General features: G+C 41.7%; 1 protein-coding gene across 5 annotated transcripts in view; it reads right to left on the bottom strand.

Annotated features, from left to right (window-relative positions):
* Positions 1-439: 439 nt before the first annotated feature.
* myt1la (myelin transcription factor 1-like, a) overlaps positions 440-20,142 on the bottom strand; it is a 79,604-nt gene continuing 59,901 nt past the window's right edge. For 2 of the 5 annotated variants that reach the window (XM_065963671.1, XM_065963675.1), the window contains exons 14-25: positions 19,447-19,464; positions 18,893-19,117; positions 13,281-13,432; positions 12,342-12,410; positions 12,104-12,166; positions 11,907-11,990; positions 9,473-9,700; positions 8,384-8,475; positions 8,195-8,298; positions 7,719-7,862; positions 6,085-6,147; positions 440-4,427 (exon numbers count right to left, since the gene is read on the bottom strand). In XM_065963671.1, the coding sequence (XP_065819743.1) occupies positions 4,287-4,427; positions 6,085-6,147; positions 7,719-7,862; positions 8,195-8,298; positions 8,384-8,475; positions 9,473-9,700; positions 11,907-11,990; positions 12,104-12,166; positions 12,342-12,410; positions 13,281-13,432; positions 18,893-19,117; positions 19,447-19,464 (1,383 nt within the window). In that variant the 3' untranslated portion in view covers positions 440-4,286. The remainder of the gene's footprint in view (positions 4,428-6,084; positions 6,148-7,718; positions 7,863-8,194; positions 8,299-8,383; positions 8,476-9,472; positions 9,701-11,906; positions 11,991-12,103; positions 12,167-12,341; positions 12,411-13,280; positions 13,433-18,892; positions 19,118-19,446; positions 19,465-20,142) is intronic. The other 3 variants (XM_065963672.1, XM_065963673.1, XM_065963674.1) reach the window with 3 other exon arrangements.

The following is a 20,142-nucleotide window of genomic DNA, read 5'->3' as shown; positions in this document are numbered from 1 at the left end:
CCGTCGTCATTGTTTAGTCTTTTGTTCTCTGAAAATGACGCTGAGCACCGAGAGCACAATGAAAAGTTAAACACATTTAATCTCAGTTTAATCATCCATATTTTAATTTATATAACAAACAAAAAACAACACTGCAAAACTGTCCACTAACTTTCAGAGATGACCCTCTCTAATCTGCCTCTGATTGGTTAGTACATACAGACTATGCAAGAGTAGTCTTACATGTCACAGTTTATAACAGAGGCCGTTTATAGTCTGCTGGACAGGTCGCTTAAAAAAACATTTGGGGGCCCCACTACAGTACCGGTTGTACCCCATCACTCGCCCACACACAGCTGGGATTGGCTCCAGCCCCCTGTGACCCCCGTAAGCGATCATCTGTATCAGATAATGAATATTTGGATGCCACTTTGAATTGGACACAAGAACAGCTCTTAAGCAGTGTTGCAACACAAGATTTATTCAGAGCAAGAGATGCCAACACCAGCATGATAAAAATTGTACAAACTTCACAAGTCAAATTAAAAGTATCACGTAGCAACCCGTGACCTGAAACATACAGCAAAAATACCAACAAAAACCCATGCCATGTGGTAAGAAAACTGTTGCTGAAAGTCTGCGAGAAACAGAGAAAAAGGGGTAAAAGGAGAGAAAAAAATGAATGTTGTATAAAAACCCCTTCTCAATGCACCGCTGAAAAGTAACTAACATTTTCATAAACGGATGATTTCACAAATATTTATATGGATTTATTTTGCATTCTAGCATGTCACATGTTAGTGTTGAGATTCTCTATGTAAATAGTTACAGTTTAGCTTTTACATCTCATATTACAATATCTAGTCTATTGACTTTCTTTAAGTGGCAGAATTGTGCTTTTACTCCCATTTCCTTTGTTATCAGTAAGAATAACTGACTTGGTTAAGAAAACAAAATACAAGCTGTCAGTCTATCTAAAGCGGTATCAAGCTGTCAGGAAGCTGCAGACACAAAGCTGTGGACAGAGATGTAAAGTCAGGGGATGAGGCTTCGCAGTGAAAGTCCAAAAAAGAAACATCTTTCAAGGAAAACTCCCCCCATTTGGCAGTGAGGCCATTGCTTTTTCTATGTGGAAACTTGACTTAGCTGAGAAAAGTTCCAGTCATCACAAAAGAAAAGAGACAAAATAAAACAAAAGACAGGTAAAATCGTGCTTTGGTGGTGAGTCTCAAAAAGTGACCAATCAAATGTTTATAATTCCATTAAACTTGGTTTAACTCTAGATCATTTCCAGAAGGGTTTGTTCTCCGAGTCTGGATAACCCATCCACCTCAGGGAGTATGTTTACCTCTGTCTGAACACTTGGTTTTAAAAATGTTCTCAGAAACTCAGAAATGTTTGATCCCTTAATTCAGATCAAATAAATTCTGTAAAATTAACTTTTTTGAACATCTGAATTAGTCTGAAAAAAGTCTTCGGTTTCAATTCCTGTACGTCCAAACATTTGACTTTCCATTGGGAGCTAGGCTAGTTAGCTTATATCCTATTTATCTGGCTAGCATAGTAGGCTAAACATAGATTTGGCATGACGTGGTTTCGTTTACCAATCGTACCTAATGTTAACTTTCCTGCTGTATCTGTTGTTGCGCCATATTCTTTAACCTTTGAACCTTCCAACCAGGAATCCAACATTAACTTACTGACACACTAGCCAAGGTGGACGGTAGATGAAAAGTATCCACCGGCCAAAATAAATAAATAAATTGGATACAGAGTTTGTGGTGACAGAAAAGATGTTTTGCCTGTTTTGTAAAACTCATTTGAGTCAGATTACTCAGCTTTTGCTTTTCATGTGGACATATATTAATAACGTAAAAATTAGAAATTAATTCAAATTTAATTATCTGCAAAGTCTTTCTGCCAAAACAAACAAATTGACCCCTCACTCAATCACTTCCAGGTCACTTCCTGCATTTGGTACATTCCCTTTCCGTCAAGAATCTGTCATTTGTAAATTTGTTTAGGGGACTGCTAAAAGTGTTTCACATCTTATAAATGTGTTCTGTCCTTGGTAAACGTGTTTTGGTTTTGTAATTTTGTTTTTTATAAAATGTAAAAATGTTTTTCAAAATGTAAATTTGTCTCAAATTATGTAAAAGTGTTTCACACTTTGTAATTTTTGCTTTGCACTTCCCAGCCACCGTAGGAGTCCGCCCAGTCTGATTCGGAGACAAGAACAAGTAAAAATACTTTTGATTCTGAGACGAGACCTTCAAAAAGTAGTCTCGAGACCGGTCTTGGTACTACAACACTAGTATGTAGTATGTAGTATTGTTGGAGTACTAGGCAGCAGATTAGATTGGTTTTGGACACATCCTTAGAGGGCAATCCCCACATGGCTTGTTGGTAGCTTAGAGACGTGTTACCCCAGCATACAGATATCTGGAACAAGGGGAGTGGATTTAGGGCAGGCAGGTAGTGGAATTTGAGTTCACACTTAAAGGACACATCCAAATGTTCTGATTGTTCACAACATAGCATTGAAAGACAGAAAGCTATCCTAGGGTTGTTTTTCATTCTGTTTGCAATGACTTGAGGAGGTGATGATTGTAATGAAGAGGTGAACAAAGTTAGGGGGTCCAGAGGGGGAGTTTTCCTTCAAATAAAAGAATTACCTCTTTGACATTTGCTCCGAGTTGCTTTCAAACAGGAATCACCAGCACAAAGTCTTGTCAAAGTCACAGTTTCCACAAACTCGCTGTACAGTTTTTGCTTCATTCACCACGTGTAATACTTTTGACAAACTCCAATAAAGTGCATGCATGATCGACGGTGTTCAGAAAAAAAAAACCCCACCACCAGTGCTGTGATTTTTCAAACTGAATGTCATCATAAGGCCGATTCAGATCAAAATACTCAAGTCGGTTTAAAATTCAGTGCACAGACAACGCGTTTTTTCTTTTTTCTTGACTGCTGGCTCAGGTTTTTCATTCATCTTTTTCAATAACAATCAAAGATAATTAAAAAAAGAAAAGTGCTGCTTGGTCATCATGTCGTCTGGCATCATGTCCCATTGTGGCTCAGACAATTTGATGCATGATTGGAAAGACGTTTTTTCTTTTTTTTATTCTCAAACAGGACGAGTGCAATATACAATGATGTATGGGGGACGTTTGACCCTGTAAGTCCAGAGGAGCCATCAGCCTTTTAAGAAAGAAAAAAAAATCATATCTACAAATCCTTTCCGCCTGTCAAGTGCCTCTTAATCGACAATAAAAACATCAAAACATGGAAACAAAGGTGTCCCTGTGCAAAGACGAACATGACAGAACCAAAGTCCTTTCACCCGCGTCAGATTCCTAACACATGATTGTAGTAAAAGGTTTATACAAAACGCAATACATTTATAGTTAGTAAAAAGAGCTATCGGTTCTTTGCTAGTTTTATTCATAAGAAATTGCATATACCCAAATATGTTTCATATAGATTGCATCCCATATCTAAACAAACAATTTTATATCATAATACCAATATTGCTGACACTTTTCCTATTAGCTAGTCGAGATTAACCATTAAAAGAACTTAGAAATGGCAGATTGTCTCCTACGTTTTCAGTAGCCATTGGTCTTTCTGCTTTGTTTTTTTCATACGAAACAAAGTAAAGCGACACGAAAAAAGAAAAAAAAGGGGACGATGGAATTTGCACCAGTTAAGTTTCCGTGTCATGATGTTTGAAATCTTCTTGCGTATTATAGCATTGGTTCATTCTCGTCATTTGAGATTTTTTTTTTTTTTTAAAGATTTACAGAAAAAGAGTGGCGACGCGGTCCACTTTTTTAAACGTTACAAAAAGAATGAATGACTTCACATCCAGCGTTACAGCTCGTGAGAAAAATGATTGCTCTTCACGTTACCTTCGCCCGCCGCCGCCGCTCTACTCCCCGTTAAACCCGTGACGCCCAGTTTTATGTTACAATAATCAAAAAAACGATTCAAGCTTACAATAAATAAATAAATACATACATATACACGAGAATGTGCATACATTAGCAGCTATAAACAGTACATCACATTATGTAAGATCATATGAAAATGTACAAAACGTGAATGTTCATTTAATTTTTTTTTCAAAGCAAGGCAACAACAATAAAATTAAAAAAGATACCCATGGAGTCGAGAGCGAATAACAGCAGACAAAACAAAAAAAGTGTTAGATTACAGCAGCAAATAACAACCATTTCCCCCTCTTTTTGACTTTGATTTGTTGTTTTTGCTTTGCATTTGTTTATTTTGGCCTCGAGTCACGGCTACACCTGGATACCCTGAACGGCCTGTTTGATGTTCTCCAGCAGCGCCTTGTTCTCCGGGCTCTGGAACTGGTCCTGGTGAGTGTACATGTCCGTCAGCGTACTCACATACGAGTCAAAGTTCTGTTCGTTCATTGGCTCCTGTGAGGGGGAAAAACAAACCCATGAAGACACATACAGTCAAAGGTTTTAAAAAAGAGCAAATAACGATCATATTGTCTGTAAAACATTGCGGGGGGGGAAAGGTTTGGAAAACAGGCGGGAAGCAAGGGAGGAAAGGAACACCATCAGGCTCAGAGGAGAACACCTTTTCTAGTACATTCAAATTCATGATTAACATCTTTACTTCAGCCTGTGACGGTCTACACACAATGCAACGTTCAAACATGCAAAAATCAGGAAAGGGATGGTTAGCTTGTGGATGGATGAAATGTTAATGTGCAGCATATGGACACAAAAGTTGGACTTTAAAGACTAAAGGGACCTGAAAGTAGTTCCATTTATTTATTTTTTTATTTTTTTAAATATTTCTAAGCCTTGTTGGTTTAAAAAGTTTTACAGAAGCAGATATGTTAGCCTATAAATTAAGTGTATCAGACACACTTTGAAAAGGTCTTTTATTCATCTAAAAAGTGGGCCAATGTACGACGCAGTATTAGGGCCACATTAAAGGGGAGGGGGAATCTAAAACTTCAAGATTAAAGTCGTAAATATACAACAATAAAGACGTTAATTTACTATATTAAATTAGTAAATTGGTTTAAAGTAGGCTATGGTTAAAAATATTATTCTGAAAGGTTGTTTCAGAAGAGTATCCATCCCTTCTGTGTGAAAATCATGAAAGGAGAATCCTCAAAGGTTTGATCTATCGTACTGTGGCTAGCAGGATCACAAACTCCTCAAGTAGAAACTAGAGGGTAATCGATAGAGCCGCACAGAAACTGTACGCTGCAGACTTTACTGTGCGCTGCAGACTTTACTGTGCGCTGCAGACTTTACTGTGCGCTGCAGACTTTACTGTACGCTGCAGACTTTACTGTACGCTGCAGACTTTACTGAACGCTGCAGACTTTACTGAACGCGATGGAAATCGTCATGCAGGAAGAGCGCTAAAACCTTTTTTTCCCCCTCTGGCAGACCTTCAAAACAGACTATGACTCGTATTCTGGCATCTATGGTAATTCAGTTTTTACTGCAAGGTTTGGTTTATTTGGTTTTCTGAACCAGCACAAAAAGTTTTGCATGTGGCGTACCCCAAGGCTCATTTTGGGCCCACTTATTTTTAGCTTCTTTGCCCTTTTCAGGCCAGTTTTCTTATAAATAGAACCACAGATGGACTCATTTTATCTTAAAAACCAAACAAATCTTTCACCTTTCCTGTAGTTGAGTCTATGTTTTGGTCCTGTGCCATCATTTTATGTTTGTACTGCCTGCCTCTCTAAAGAGTTTCACGTTTCCTCCACTATTACGCTAATAGTAGGAATAGAAAATCGAGGTCAACTCCTGTAACTCAGCTTCTTAAATTTTTTGGCCATTTGGGAGGACTTTCAAAGATTTATATTATTTCATCCAGCTACTTTTGTAATCTTAAATGGCTGAGCTCAATTATTTCCTTAAGAATTATTTCATTTTTAAGGTTTTTTCTTGGTCGTCTGAGTTAAATTCTTGAAATCTGAAGTACTCCAGGACAGTCGTGATGTGCGGACGCTACAGTGGGCTAAAGGGGAGATATAGGGAAGGGGAGGATGACAGTGCAGAAGAGAAGGATAATTGGATAAAGGATAAATGGATCTCTTACTCTGGGAGGCATCTGCAAACAGCAGTTATGCTTTACTGGGGCCTCTTTCTGTGGCGGCGGTCTCTACAGGAGAGGGTGTACAGAGAAGTCTATTAGCCCTGTTGTGGTACCCGAGGCTTCGAAAAGTACACCGAGGAGAAAAGGGAACAACGTCCGTCTTAGCAAGAAATTTCCCTCTGACTCTGTAGCTTCCAAGTTGGAAAACAGGGATACGAAATGCAAACTAATTTCTTCGAGTTGACGCGAATTTGGAAGCAAACGACTTGAAGCCATTGTTGTATTTAATCGCAATATTATGCAAATGTTTTGTTCACACAGTGCTATAAAGCTAATATCCTATACCATACACAAAACTGTTACTTCAGTGTGAACAGAGCCTACAATGATATTTGGTAGTTTTCTATAAACAACACTTCTACCCACAGTTTTCAGTATGTCAGACAAAATGTTGAGCTTGTTTCAGGTGAGATTGAAGTCAAATTCCCTGATAAGACGGACATTTCTCTCGTTAATCCCACATGCAACTAGTGGGATTGGAAGCCGAGAGTCCAGTTATCAAGCGTCTTGTGTTTTTACTGAGAGAGATTATCCAATTAGCCCCAGTCTTCTTTCTACACTGAGACGACATGGTACCAAAACAGCCATGAGCACTTCACTCAAACTAAAACCAAAAAAAAAAAAAAAAGACAGGGCTGTTTTCCTTCTTTGAAACTTGGTGATGCGTTGTAAGGCACAGAAGAAGAAGAACGCTGGCGGGAAAAAAAAGAGAAGGTGGCAAACAGAAAGAAGCAGATGAAGAAGAAACCTGAGTGTCCCTACAGAAAAGTTTGGAGACTGTAACACCTCCCTGGAGTGAAATCGTGGGCAAATGTTAGCTGGCATCAGATTGTATAAGGTCTAACTGACCCACAAAGACTTTTGAACGATTCAAATCAAAGAAAAAACAGATTTAAATAAGAATCAGACATCTGACCCCAAATTCAAACAGCTAAAATTATATTGACAGAAATAAAGCCTGTGTCCATTGACTGCGCTCTTGAGCTTGAAGCACCCCGACCTCAGTGTCAGAGCGCTTGTCACCGGTGCTCATTGTTGCTAGGTTACAAAAGTTAACTTGTCCTGCCCTCTGTGGGGAACGTTAGGTCTGCTTTAACTCAGTGTGTTTAATATTTCCCTTTATTCAAGAAAATATCAATAAGAAAAATGAAAACTACGTAAAGGAGTTGTGTCCTGAATCAGCAGCTCTACACCTGGAAAAAGTTCAACAAAATCCTGCAAAACGTTTAAAAATTCATCACTCATCCACATACGTTTCTAAAAAAAACATTCTTGTACATCTGTGGCTGAATACATTTTCATGCACATCAAACTAAAATTTAAAGACAAATTCTAAGAAATATGACACGTCTATGAAGTAACTTCTTCAGGATCAGTGATGCAGAGCTCAGCTTGTCGAACTTCAACCAAAGAAAGAAAGATTTCAAAAAAAATTAAAGCCTTAAGGACATTTCTGTTGCTGCTATTGGATGGGTTCAGGGTTGAAAAGGTTTTCTTCTAAGTGTTTCTACATTTTGAAGGTTCTCTTTAAAAGTGTAAAAGTCCCTTTCATGAAGGTCAGTGGACTCTTTTCTTACCATGTGTGGAAGCTGGATGTTTGCTAAGCTGTTGATGAGCGACTGGCTGAGGTTGGCCAGCTCGTGCAGCAGCGAGTCGTTCTGCTGTTCGATCACCTTGTTCTCTTCCTCGATGGACTTCAGGTTGGTCTCCATGGTTGTGATCTACCAGACCAAGACATTGACCAAGACATCATCATACTCATAAGGAGTAAGTAGACCCCCAGCCCTCTTTTATTTCCAGCTGTTAACATCTGCACACAAGCATTAAGTATTCTTTAAATTCCACATATTGTTAGAAATATGTTTAGTGACTGCCCTCTACAGGTTGAACCTGGTTACTGCAATCACATTTTTCTAGTGGCTGATCAGGAGCAGTGTTTAAAAATGTTAAAGCCAAAACATTTAAATCCTCACTCATTGTCTACCAATCAGAGACGTCCCCCACTCATCTAAAAAGTATTTTTTATCTGTAACAGTAAACACAAATGTCTTACTTGTGTCCTCAGTTTGATCATGTCTGACTCCACTTCAGTGTTGGACTCGTTCAAATCTTTGATTTCTTCATCCAGCTGTTTGATTTCTTCATCATTTTCGATGCCTGAAACAAAAAAAAATCATTTTTCGGTTATGGTTCAGAGAAGTGATTTTCTGTTTTTTTGAAGGTTTGAGGTTTCAGCTCTGACCTTTGCTTGCTCTTTGCTTGATTGTCAACATGTCCATGCTGCTCATCCTCGCCTTCTTCATAGCTGAGGTGGCACGAGGACACCCAGAGAGACTGAAATCAAACACACACATGATATAAACGCTGCTGGAAATTTTGAGCACATTACAAGATGATTATATTTTAGCAAAGAATTGAAACACAAGCTGTGGAAATCTTTAAATTAGGGCTGTCAAAGACTTTTGTTTTTTAAACACAATTATTACAGAATTACTTTGGTAATCGTGATTGATCACATTATAATCTGATGTTTGAGATGTCATTATTCAAAACAGTTTTAATGCTTTCTTTTGTACAGTCAAAAAGGAGCAGTAACTCTGACACCTAGTGTTGAAAATGTGTACTGCAGTCCAAATTCTAAACATCGTAGAGAGCTGTCTCCCCCCCTCCCCCTCCTCCTCTTTAGAGTCGATGCTCACTCAGGTCACCATGTGGTGGACTCTGAAGCTTCAGTGTTTATCCAGCTCTGCATGGGTCTGTAAACCTTTCTGTGTTCTAACCTCTCTCCATTTTTCAAAAGCATCTCCAATATTGATCCTAGTTTGAGCACGTTTCTGCTTGTGGAGCTTATTAGAAACATGCAGAGGCTTTTTAGGTCGGGTACAATCACTTCTATCTGAACCACTTCTCTTGACTGCTTCCATCGCTGCAACACCTGTTGACCTGATAACTGCTCTCATATCTGGCAAACCGAGGGGCGTCCAAAACGGCTGTGTGTGGGGGTGTGTCTTAAAAGACTTTAGACTACCTTCTCTGGTCCAAACAAATCCAGAGCATTCAGACCAGAATGTAAAGTTAGAAGGAGGACATACTGGCTTCCTTAATGTCTGATCATATAGTAAGGTCACTTTATCATTTCACCCACCTTACTGAGTGTGACCTTTATCTACGGTGTGTCTAAAGGGACAAAATGCATTCATTTCTGACCTTAATCACATAGCTTTTAATGCGTAAACGCTGACAGCCCTACTTTAAATCACAATCAAAACACTTAATTCAACGTGCAAAAATTAAACTTTGATAGAGTTGAAACAGAGTGACACAGAGCCACGCCCACCTCCGATGGGTCAGGAAGCTCCCGCTGACGTGTCCCGAGCCGTCGCAGCCTGGGGTCGGGCAGGTCATCCCGTCAGTCTTTCCAGATTTCCAGACAAACTGCGAACCGTTGACGTAGCTGTCCTTCTGCCTCTTCGCCGCCAGGGGGCAGCCCGACGCACTGCGGTGGGAGGCGTACTTCCCCGTCACATGACCCTGTCCGTCACAGCCAGGCACCGGACACCTGAGAGGAACAGCAGACAAAGAGGTATCACTCTGTCTGCTTTTTCATGTACCAGCAATCTCAACCCACACTGTAGTAGTTAAAGAGGGAGCATCGACACACTCCATAACCCAGCAGTTCTGACATGAATGACCATGTTTATTCAACTTGACAAAGAAAAATCTAAATGTTATCACAAAGAAAGTCATGCATGTTGCTTTCAGATACTAAACTTGACAAACCACAACCCTTAAGAGATGTTTGACGTTCATACTGTTATTAATTTTAAAGAGGAAAATTGCAGATTTAGGTCTTTTGTAACCTCTAAGCAGACAGACCAAGCAGACTGCAAAGAACTAGTGTTGACGAAGGATGCCTGTGGCGTCGCCTCACGTATTGGCTAAAAAGTTGCCCTTGAACACAATATGAGAGGAAATAACTCTCCATGCCAGCAGGGGGCAGTAGTCCGTTTGTTATGATACGAAAAGACCATTCTCACACCGTCACGACTCGTATTATAGGTCGTCTACTAATGGAGAATAATGTCTGATAAAAAGTTGAAGATGGCGCTGGCGTTGTCAGCTCTTTGTCTTTTAATAGAAAAAGAAAAGAAGAAGACAAATAAGGAGAAACCGCACTAATGGGTGAAAGCATGGATACTACAGCAACATGTTCAAGAGGCTTTACTGAACCTGAGAGGAGAGCTGGAGAGAAATGAAACCTCCCAACAGCTAATCAGAGAGATTCCTCTCACCGACGCCGATTCAACATGTTGAATCGGCCAAAACAAAGGTCCTTGGTGTGTCAGGGCCTTTACAACTCAGCCACCATGTTGGTCCCTGGTGCACATCTTTATATTTTATCCATCACGCCTCTGCTCAAGATTCCCTTTTGATAGATGGAGGGAGGACACATAGACACACCTCAGCTTCTTCCCCCGTCCTCCCCTCTGTGGTCTGTGTCTCGAGGCCACAGTGTTGTAACCCTGAGCAGGATGAACACTGCTAACTCAGCAGATAACACCTCTTAAACTCCCCCCCCCCCAGTGTCCCTTAACGACCTTCCCTGTGACATTTGAGCTGATTAAAATGAGCCGAGCGTCGTCAGGCTCGTTCCCCAGCCGAGCTCAGGTTAAGATTAATTATCATTTTTTCTGTTAATGATGATGGCGGATGGAGCAGCGGTGGCAACAACAGCTGGCCGCAGACTGACACCGGCTGAACTTTAGATTATTCACAAGGTCGTATTGGCTTAACATTACGGCTCTGCTTTAACAAAATGTCAGCCGCTCACTCCTGCTAACCTTTGCTGCTCTCGGGCCTGCAGGGAGCGTGGGTTGAAGTGGAGGTCTGACCACGGCTCCTCTCTTAAAATATTCTTTCCTGAAGTTACAAAGGTCAGCTTAGACAGGCGGCGTTCAAGAGTCAGAGAGGGGGTATGAATATGTCAAGAGAATCGACACAGGGCCGTTACCTCAGCAGACCTGCCTAGAGCTCTATATTTAGGTTACACTTAATATGGATCCAGTCTAAGAAAAGTTATAGAAACTCATTTTTCTACATTTGCATTTTAAAAACAGTGACTGAATATTTTTGCTGACACAACATTTTCATCAACAGGTAGAAAATTAATTGACAACCAGCGCTGAAGAAATACTCAGATTAAATTAAAGATCGCATATTGTGCAAATTACACTTCCCCATGTTCCCCTAACACTATTATATGTCCCTAGTCTGTCTACAAACCCCCCAATGATGAGAAAAGTCCGTCCTCTCCGTCTTCTGCCTGCTCCACTTTTCAGAAAATGTGTGCTCAAACAGGCCGTTTGGAGATTTTCCCTTCATGACATCACAAAGGGCAGTAGCCCCTCCCCCAGGTGGGTGACACTCCCACAGCTAGGTGTTTGTTCTGCCCTCTGAGTCTGCCTTCTCACCGTAAACAATAGGACATGGAGCGAGAAAGCACCGAGTACACCCAAGCCCCTTCCAGAGAGGGGGGCGTGGTCAGACACAGCTCATTTACATATTTAAAGGTACAGACACAGAAACAGCCTGTTCTGAGCAGGGCTGAAATAGAGGGGTTTATAGACATGATCAAATACAGGATCAGAGTGGATTTAGAACAAGAAACTTCACACACATGTTTTGAGGAGCTCTGAGACTTATTTACACTGAAGAGGAGGAGAACATGTGACCTTTAAAGGCGTTACATGAAAGTTCAATCTTACTTGATTGGCTCCTGGTCGTCTTTGTCCTCTTTGCTGTGCAGGATTTTGATGCCGCTCTTTTTGGCTCGAGGGCAACCAGACAGACTGCAGGACAGAAGAGAAACTTTAAGAGACACATGAAATGAAGTGTTGCATAGTTTGATTTGGGTCTCGTGTGGCTGCAGATGGTTGTCGGTTTAGGAGCGTGGTCACTGTACCTCCTGTGGGAGGCATAGTTCCCTGTGATGTGTCCAGATCCGTCGCAGCCCGGGGTCGGACACCTGAGGGACAGACGTGTTAGTATAAGACTGCTTTGAGAGCACTGTTTTGTAGTTTTTAATCTTGGACTTGACCCTCATTTGAACTTGTTCTCCTCTCCAATCTGCTCAGACCTGTTTTGTTTTTTATTAGTCGTGTTACCTGCAGCCAAAAACCATCCTGACTCTGCAGACTCACTTGAGCTCTTGGGAGTTGGTCGTCATCATCCCGCGGATGCTCTTGTCGGCCAGCTGGCAGCTCGACAACCTGCAGGAGGGAAACAGACACAAAGGGAGCATCAGTCGATTCAGTCAAACTGTTCAAGATCATTTTGTGTGTTTTAAGACCCCATCATACAAGAGTAATTTTTTATTCTTCTGGTTTTCACGCCTTTGTTCTAAATCTGCACGGCTCTTCATTTGATCCTCTTACGTTTACTGATGGATTTGTTTTTAAAATTGTTGTAAATTAAAGGAAGAATATGTGACTTTTTGTAGATGTCGCCCTTGAGCACCAGCATGAAACCAAAACAAACTGCTGTTTGACCACGCCTCCTCCATGCTGAAGCCTCCGCTCTCCTCCAGAGACACACCTCCAATCCCCCTCCACTCACGTTCACATGAAGGAGTTATTATCAATTAGAACGCTCCATAATTAAGCACCATTAAGCGCAAGCAGCAGAGAAAATTTGTTCTTAGATTGAGTTGCAATCCCCTGTGTCCTGCATTGTTGTGTTAGCATGCTAATGTTAGCGCTCTTTAGTTAGCTCGTAGCTTCACATTTCATGTAAACTGACACAGAATGAGCGTGATCTAAAAACTCTTACTAACATCCAAATAATCAGTGAGTATGTTCTTCTTCTTCTCTCTAGTTCTTGACTAAAACAGCTTTTATACACAAGGGGAGGAGCCGGCCGTCCCGTCCATGTAAACACGGCTCTGACAACAACACAGCCAGCGGGACTCGAGCTTCTCACTCATTGTAGACAGTCATGACTCATAGATATACTTGATATCTGATATATTTCTGTGTAAAATGTGGCACATTCTTCCTTTAAAGTCAAATCTGCTCTGTGTTTTGATCACTGCATTCTGTGTCAGTGTTGCGTCGTTGAAGGTTTTTTCGAGCGTCTCTTACGTGATGAGCTCCTTCTTGCCCTCCTTGCACGGCGAGTACTTGTGGTGTTTGGGGCTCGGCATGGAGACCTCGGTCGGGTAGCGCTGCTCGTCCAGCAGCTCCTGGAAGGGGTCCAGCTCGTCGCTCTGGTGTAAGGACGAGAAATAAGCAGACTACAGCACGTCACTATGGGCTCCATGATCACACACTCACACATGATACGCTGCTAATGTCTCCATTCTTTGTTTTAAGATTTTATAGTTCTTCTTGATCTGAGACAAACTAAAGGTTGAACTCAACGCAATATTTCATGACTTTGAGCTAGTTTGTAAGATCTAAGGTTATTAGTATGATGTAGACGTTATTCTAAACCTGAAAAAAACCACGAGGATAAAGCTGTTTTACGTTAAGTTTCCTATATTCCTCTCCCGTGTAGCATCTGTAAAACCAGCAGGAGGTGAGTCTAGACTCTTCCTGCTGCTCCCAGCATGACCCCTCTGGAGAATGAGATCGATTAGACTCATGATAATGGGTTGCTAAAACAAATCAGCATTGCTTAAAAAAAGGTTTCTGCAGCAGTCAGACAAAGCAGACAGGAGCTGTGTGTGTGTGTGTGTGTGTGTGTGTGTGTGTGTGTGTGTGTGTGTGTGTGTGTGTGTGTGTGTGTGTGTGTGTGTGTGTGTGTGTGTGTGTGTGTGCTGCAGTCCGCTCTGCAGTCCTCACATCACACATCCTCAGTGGGGAGCACAAACCGTTCACAGGACTGTCTGCAGAAAATCCCATCAGCCAGGCGAGCTCAGGGCCCCGGCCTCCTCCTCCTCCTCCTCCTCCTTCTCCTCCTCCTCCTTCTCCTCCTCCTCCTCCTCCTCCTCCTCCACCACGTCGTGCTTCATTAACAAATGCAATTACTCTCCTGATTAAAACCTTTCACTTCAGCGCCTTAAATCCAACCAGGCAAACGTAGCAATTTGCTGCATGGTCTGCTCTGTGTGATATCAGATCTGTGAGGACTTCTAAAGCGTGCAGATGATCTATCATGTTTTACTTATGTATCAGGGCAGTAATTCAGCATCTTAATGCAGCACGCTCCGGCTCTCCTGGAGCGTTCACCCACAGAGCTGAATGCAGGTGCTGCTTCTGACCACACGGGGGCGCACCGAGTCTGCTGCAAAGGAACTGCATGTGCTCTGTCACTTACAGAAAACAAGAGGGAAGTTTTAAACTTCAGTGAAACTGACAAATCGATTCCAACATGGAAATGATTCTCAGTGATGAAATGTCTCTGCAGAACTCAGAGCCGCCTGTCCAACATGTCTGGGAGATTTTTGATAAACATATAGCTCCTCTGAGCGGCCTCTCCATGTCGTCCCTCGAGCTCAGCGCAACCTCGGGGCAACCGTGCCCGTGGAATCATCAGCGGCGCTAACTCATTCAATTCAAAGCTTTTTACCCCGGCCTTTGAAAAAAATCTGAATCTAAATATACAGTACTGTGCAAAAGTTTTAGGCAGGTATGAAAAAATGCTGTAAACTAAGAATGCTTTCAAAAATGGAAGTGTTAATAGTTTTATTTTCATCAATTAACAAAATGCAGTAAATGAACAGAAGAGAAATCTAAATCTAAATCAATATTTGGTCTTATTTGTCTTGCCTTCAAGACAGCATTAATTCTTCTAGGTACACTTGCACACAGTTTTGAAGGAACTCGGCTGGTAGGTTGTTCCAAACATCTTGGAGAACTAACCACAGATTGTCTGTGGATGTAGGCTTCCTCAAATCCTTCTGTCTCTTCATGTAATCCCAGACACACTCGATGATGTTGAGATCAGGGCTCTGTGGGGGCCATGCCATCACTTCCAGGACTTCTTGTTCTTCTTTACGCTGAAGAGTTCTTTATGACCTTGGCTGTATGTTTGGGGTCGTTGTCCTGCTGCAGAATAAATTTGGGGCCAATTATACGCCTCCCTGATGGTATTGCATGATGGATAAGTATCTGCCTGTATTTCTCAGCATTGAGGATACCATTAATCCTGACCAAATCTCCAACTCCATTTGCAGAAATGCAGCCCCAAACTTGCAAGGAACCTCCACCATGCTTCACTGTTGCCTGCAGACACTCATTATTGTACCGCTCTCCAGCCCTTCAGCGAATAAACTGCCTTCTGCTACAGCCAAATATTGACTCATCAGTCCAGAGCACCTGCTGCCATTTTTCTGTTTTCGTGCATAGTTGAGTCGCTTGGCCTTGTTTCCATGTCGGACGTATGGCTTTTTGGCTGCAACTCTTCCATGAAGACCACTTCTGGCCAGACTTCTCCGGACAGTAGATGGGTGTACCTGGGTCCCACTGGTTTCTGCCAGTTCAGCGCTGATGGCACTGCTGGACATCTTCCGATTTCGAAGGGAAATAAGCTTGATGTGTTTTTCATCTGCTGCACTAAGTTTCCTTGGCCGACCACTGCGTCTACGATCCTCAACGTTGCCCGTTTCTTTGTGCTTTTTCAAAAGAGCTTGAACAGCACATCTTGAAACACCAGTCTGCTTTGAAATATTTGTGTGGGAGAGACCTTGCTGATGCGGTATAACTACCTTGTGTCTTGTTGCTGTGCTCAGTCTTGCCATAGTGTATGACCTGACATGAAACTGTCTTCCACAACCTCACCTTGGTAGCAGAGTTTGGCTGTTCCTCACCCAGTTTTAAGCCTCCTACACAACTGTTTCTGTTTCAGTTAATGACTGTGTTTCAACCTACATGTGACATTGATGAGCATTAGCACCTGTTTGGTATAATTGGTTGATCATACATCTGACTACTATCCTACAAAATCCCTGAGTTTTTGTAAGTGTACCTATAAGAATTGATGCTGGTTTGAAGGCAAAGGGTAGTAACACCAAATATTGACGTGATTTAGATTTTTCTTTTGTTCGCTCACTTTGCATTTTGTAAATTGATAAAAATAAACAATCATTATTTATATTTTTGAAAGCATTCTTAGTTTACAGCATTTTTTCACACCTGCCTAAAACTTTTGCACAGTACTGTATAGTTCCCTTTCTTTCTTTCTTTGCTGCTGTTGTTGTCTTTACGCCTCGTCTGTACAGCTCTTCGGTCAGCTGAGGATGTTTTTTAATCGTGCTAAACAAACTCGACTTTTTCTTTTCAGCGTTTCAACCTCTGAAGGGAAGTTGTTCCGCTGCGTTCATCCGTCATGTCTGCAGACATCAGAACTAAAAACACTGCTTCACTTTTCACTCGTTTTCTGCCTCTTGTCTGGTTGTTTGTCAACAAGTCAGTGAAACATTTGAACGTCTTTTCGTCACTGAGTGAGTTAGGAGGATTTAGATTAAAGAACAGATGTGCAGATGTAATCAATCTCTTTTGTATTTACTGCACTGCAAATGGAAATGACGCACATTCCTCCTTTTTGTGTTTGTTTTTGTTTGTTATAACTATTTATCACCATTCATTTTGGTAAAGGGATTTTAAAAGAAGTATTTTGAAAGTCTCCCTTTGGGCCTTACTTGTCTGTTTTTGTATTATTTTCTATCATATTTAATTTTTGTCTTGACCTCATGTTATCAACTTCATTTCATGTCTTTGTGACGCACTTTAGACCGCGTCTTCGTCTTAAAAGTCTTGTTTACATGAAGAGAACTTCAATGTTTTCACTGTGTGTTGCTCCTAAAAAACTCCCACAATGCAATGAGTCCACTCCCTTCCTCTAACATTTCCACGATGCAGTGCGTCCCGCTGAAGAGACGCTGTGCTTCTGAAAACGTTTCAGATTAATATGCAAATGATGACGATGAGTGAGAAGTGAGTCTCATTTGAATGATTTTCTGCGTGGTCACCAGAGCACGCCATCCTACCTGACAGTACAACTCAGCACAGTATTTAATGTTATACTTTTGAACATCACACCTCCTCGCTGTGAGGGGACGGGGCTCCGTGAAGCCCCAGCTAAGAATTAATTATAATAAATGTGTTAAAATCAATTATGAGGGACAAATGACGAGAGTTTTTATTCTAACATCATGTGTGCACCAGCCCCAAAGAGAGGAGGAAGTGCTCCATAAAAACAAATAAAAAGGTTTAAAGTGAATGCAGGTAAAGTCCACTGCAGAGAGGTATTTTACACCTTTCCAGAAATCAGAATGAAAAACAAAGAGTGCATGTCACTGCAGAATCGGTCTCATTTCTTCTCTTTGCACTGATCTTTATTATTTAGCAGCTGGAGGCTGAATATCTGATCTGAGCCGTGAGTCACAACTTTGGCAGAGCTCCGTTATTCTGTACATTTGTTTTGATGCCTTCTGTTTTAGAAGGTAAATATGTACAACACACACACACACACACACACACACACACACACACACACACACACACACACACACACACGGCGCGTACCAAATTCACAAATCTGCCTTTTTAAGTATGCAAAGTGATGCAAAATTTATGCGTGCAGGCAACCAGTCGTACGCCCTCGCAAAAACAAGTCCACAACTTCACTACGCTGCTTCTTCTCTGCGGTGCACGAGCGGACAACATCCCTCTGAACGGCTTCTAAACTCTTAACCACATCTTAATCTGAGTTTTAAAAAAAAAACTTAAATATGAACTCAGGGTTCCTTAAATCTCTCAATTTCATGCTTCCAATTATCCTGAGTTGAGTTAATTAGGGGACACAGTGAGGAAATATCAAATGAGGTGTTTTTAAACTCCTAATGAGAGTGTGGAGCTTGATAAACATTCAGATGTGATTAAGCTCTGCCTTTTCATGTGACTTATTAAATGTTTTTATTCCTAAATGAGATGTTGAAGGTGGCATTAAAGGATTTCGCTCTGCCTCCGCCTGCATGTTGCTGAACTTTTGGACACTTTGACCTGGTATGACCTCCAGAGATTGCCTCCTGTTTGTCAGTGTAAATCACAGACTGTAAATATGAATGTTTGAAGCTTGAGTGTTGTCAGCCATCTGTTCCTGCAGGGGGCGCTGGAAGCTCATCTGCAGCAGCCGCCATGCTGGAAATCCTGTCTCAGCCTAACTTTCAGTCAACCTAACGACAGGCTGAGAGCTGGAGCTGAGGTGGGTTTTAAACCTCTTGATGAACTGTTACATCGCACCCACCTGTCAATCATGTCAGCTGTTTTCAAAATTAAAATATAGCCGTTGTAAAAAAAAATCAACCTCGTACAGTGTGTTCCCATGAAGACAAGAACTAATCAGACATATTTGTTTTTTTGTACCAGGCTGTAAACATGTTTATTAATGCTGTAAAAACCTCTTTTTCACTTGTGGTGTGTATGTGACTTCCAGTGTTCCTGGAGCCAGCCTCTAGTGGACACTTGAGGAACTGCACTTACGCATTGGCTTCATTTTTCAACACCAGAGGTTACCACTTGGTGTAAATCTGCAAACTGCTGAGGCACTTTAGGTTTAAATGTTCTGACAGTCTGCATGACTTCTGATCAAAACTAATGCATGTAAACTCTGAATGACTCCCATGAGTCCTCGCCAGCCTCGACGTCATCCTTTTTTATTTTAAGTTTGCTTGAGAGTGAGAGTTAAACTGAGTGAGGTCTGTTGTGTGTTGAATGCAAACTGTAAAAAGAGACGTAGACCTTCCAGGTACCTCTTTGTGGTCCTGCTCGTCCCCCAGGCGTTTGATCTTGGTGTAATCGACGGGCAGGTCCCAGCAGTCTGTGTCGCTCAGCTGGTAGCAGCGGCTGCTGAGCAGAGCCTGACGCTGGGGCGACATCGGCTGCAGAGGGGTCAACACCGTCCCGCTGCCCTCCGGACCCCCGGGCTGACCGTTAACATCCACCCCACCGCTGTCGTCCATGTCACCCACAGGACTCTGATGGTTAGTGACGGTCAGGGAAAGATTAACAGGTGTAGGGATGCAGCAGATATGACAAACTACATGTATGATATTTGTAACACAGGTTGATAAGATGTCATCCTCCAGGCGCTTGACTCTTCTCTGTACCGTCACTAAAACGTCTTTGCTATCAACTATCACATCACTATCTGTCTCGCCTGCTGCCTGCTTTTGAAAAAGGGTCAAACTTTTAGATTGACTCCAGCTCGACTTCCAGCATGAAGGAAGCCATACAGCAAAGGGTTAATCTATCACAGCTTTATGTGTCAGTGATGTTGTTTTTGTAATAATAATTTTGTACTCACCAAGTTGACTGCTGAGATCTGGAAACATGGAAAAAAAGTAGTTTATTCACATTATCTCACACATTGGATTCAGAGGTTAGGGTTAGTTATTCAACAAACTGTGACCAATGTTTCAAACAGAGAGGCTCCTTTAACTTTGAACTTTTCTCTTTGGATTTGAACGTTTTCTGACTGTCTGTCATGAATGTTCATAATGTTCCCAGATCTCAAGAGTTGCCTAGATGGGTACAATTTATTATAACTTATATTAAAGGTCACATATTATATACTCCTGAACATGTTTCTCTAACTCTAACATGTGTCTCTAGTCTGTCTACAAATGATAAGAAAAATCCATCCTCTCCGTCTTCTCCCTGCACCACTTTTCAGAAAATGTGTGCTCAAACAGGCCGTTTGGAGATTTTCCCTTCATGACATCACAAAGAGCAGTAGCCCCTCCCCCAGGTGGGTGACACTCCCACAGCTAGGTGTTTGTTCTGCCCTCTGAGTCTGCCTTCTCACCGTAAACAATAGGACATGGAGCAAGAAAGACCGAGTACACCCAAGCCCTTCCAGAGAGGGGGCGTGGTCAGACACAGCTCATTTACATATTTAAAGTTACAGACACAGAAACAGCCTGTTCTGAGCAGGGCTGAAATAGAGGGGTTTATAGACATGATCAAATACAGGATCAGAGTGGATTTAGAACAAGAAACT

Source organism: Labrus bergylta, chromosome 15 (genome assembly GCF_963930695.1).
Source record: "Labrus bergylta chromosome 15, fLabBer1.1, whole genome shotgun sequence".
In the NCBI taxonomy this organism is placed as follows: domain Eukaryota; kingdom Metazoa; phylum Chordata; class Actinopteri; order Labriformes; family Labridae; genus Labrus; species Labrus bergylta.
This window is presented reverse-complemented; position numbering and strand designations above follow the sequence as displayed.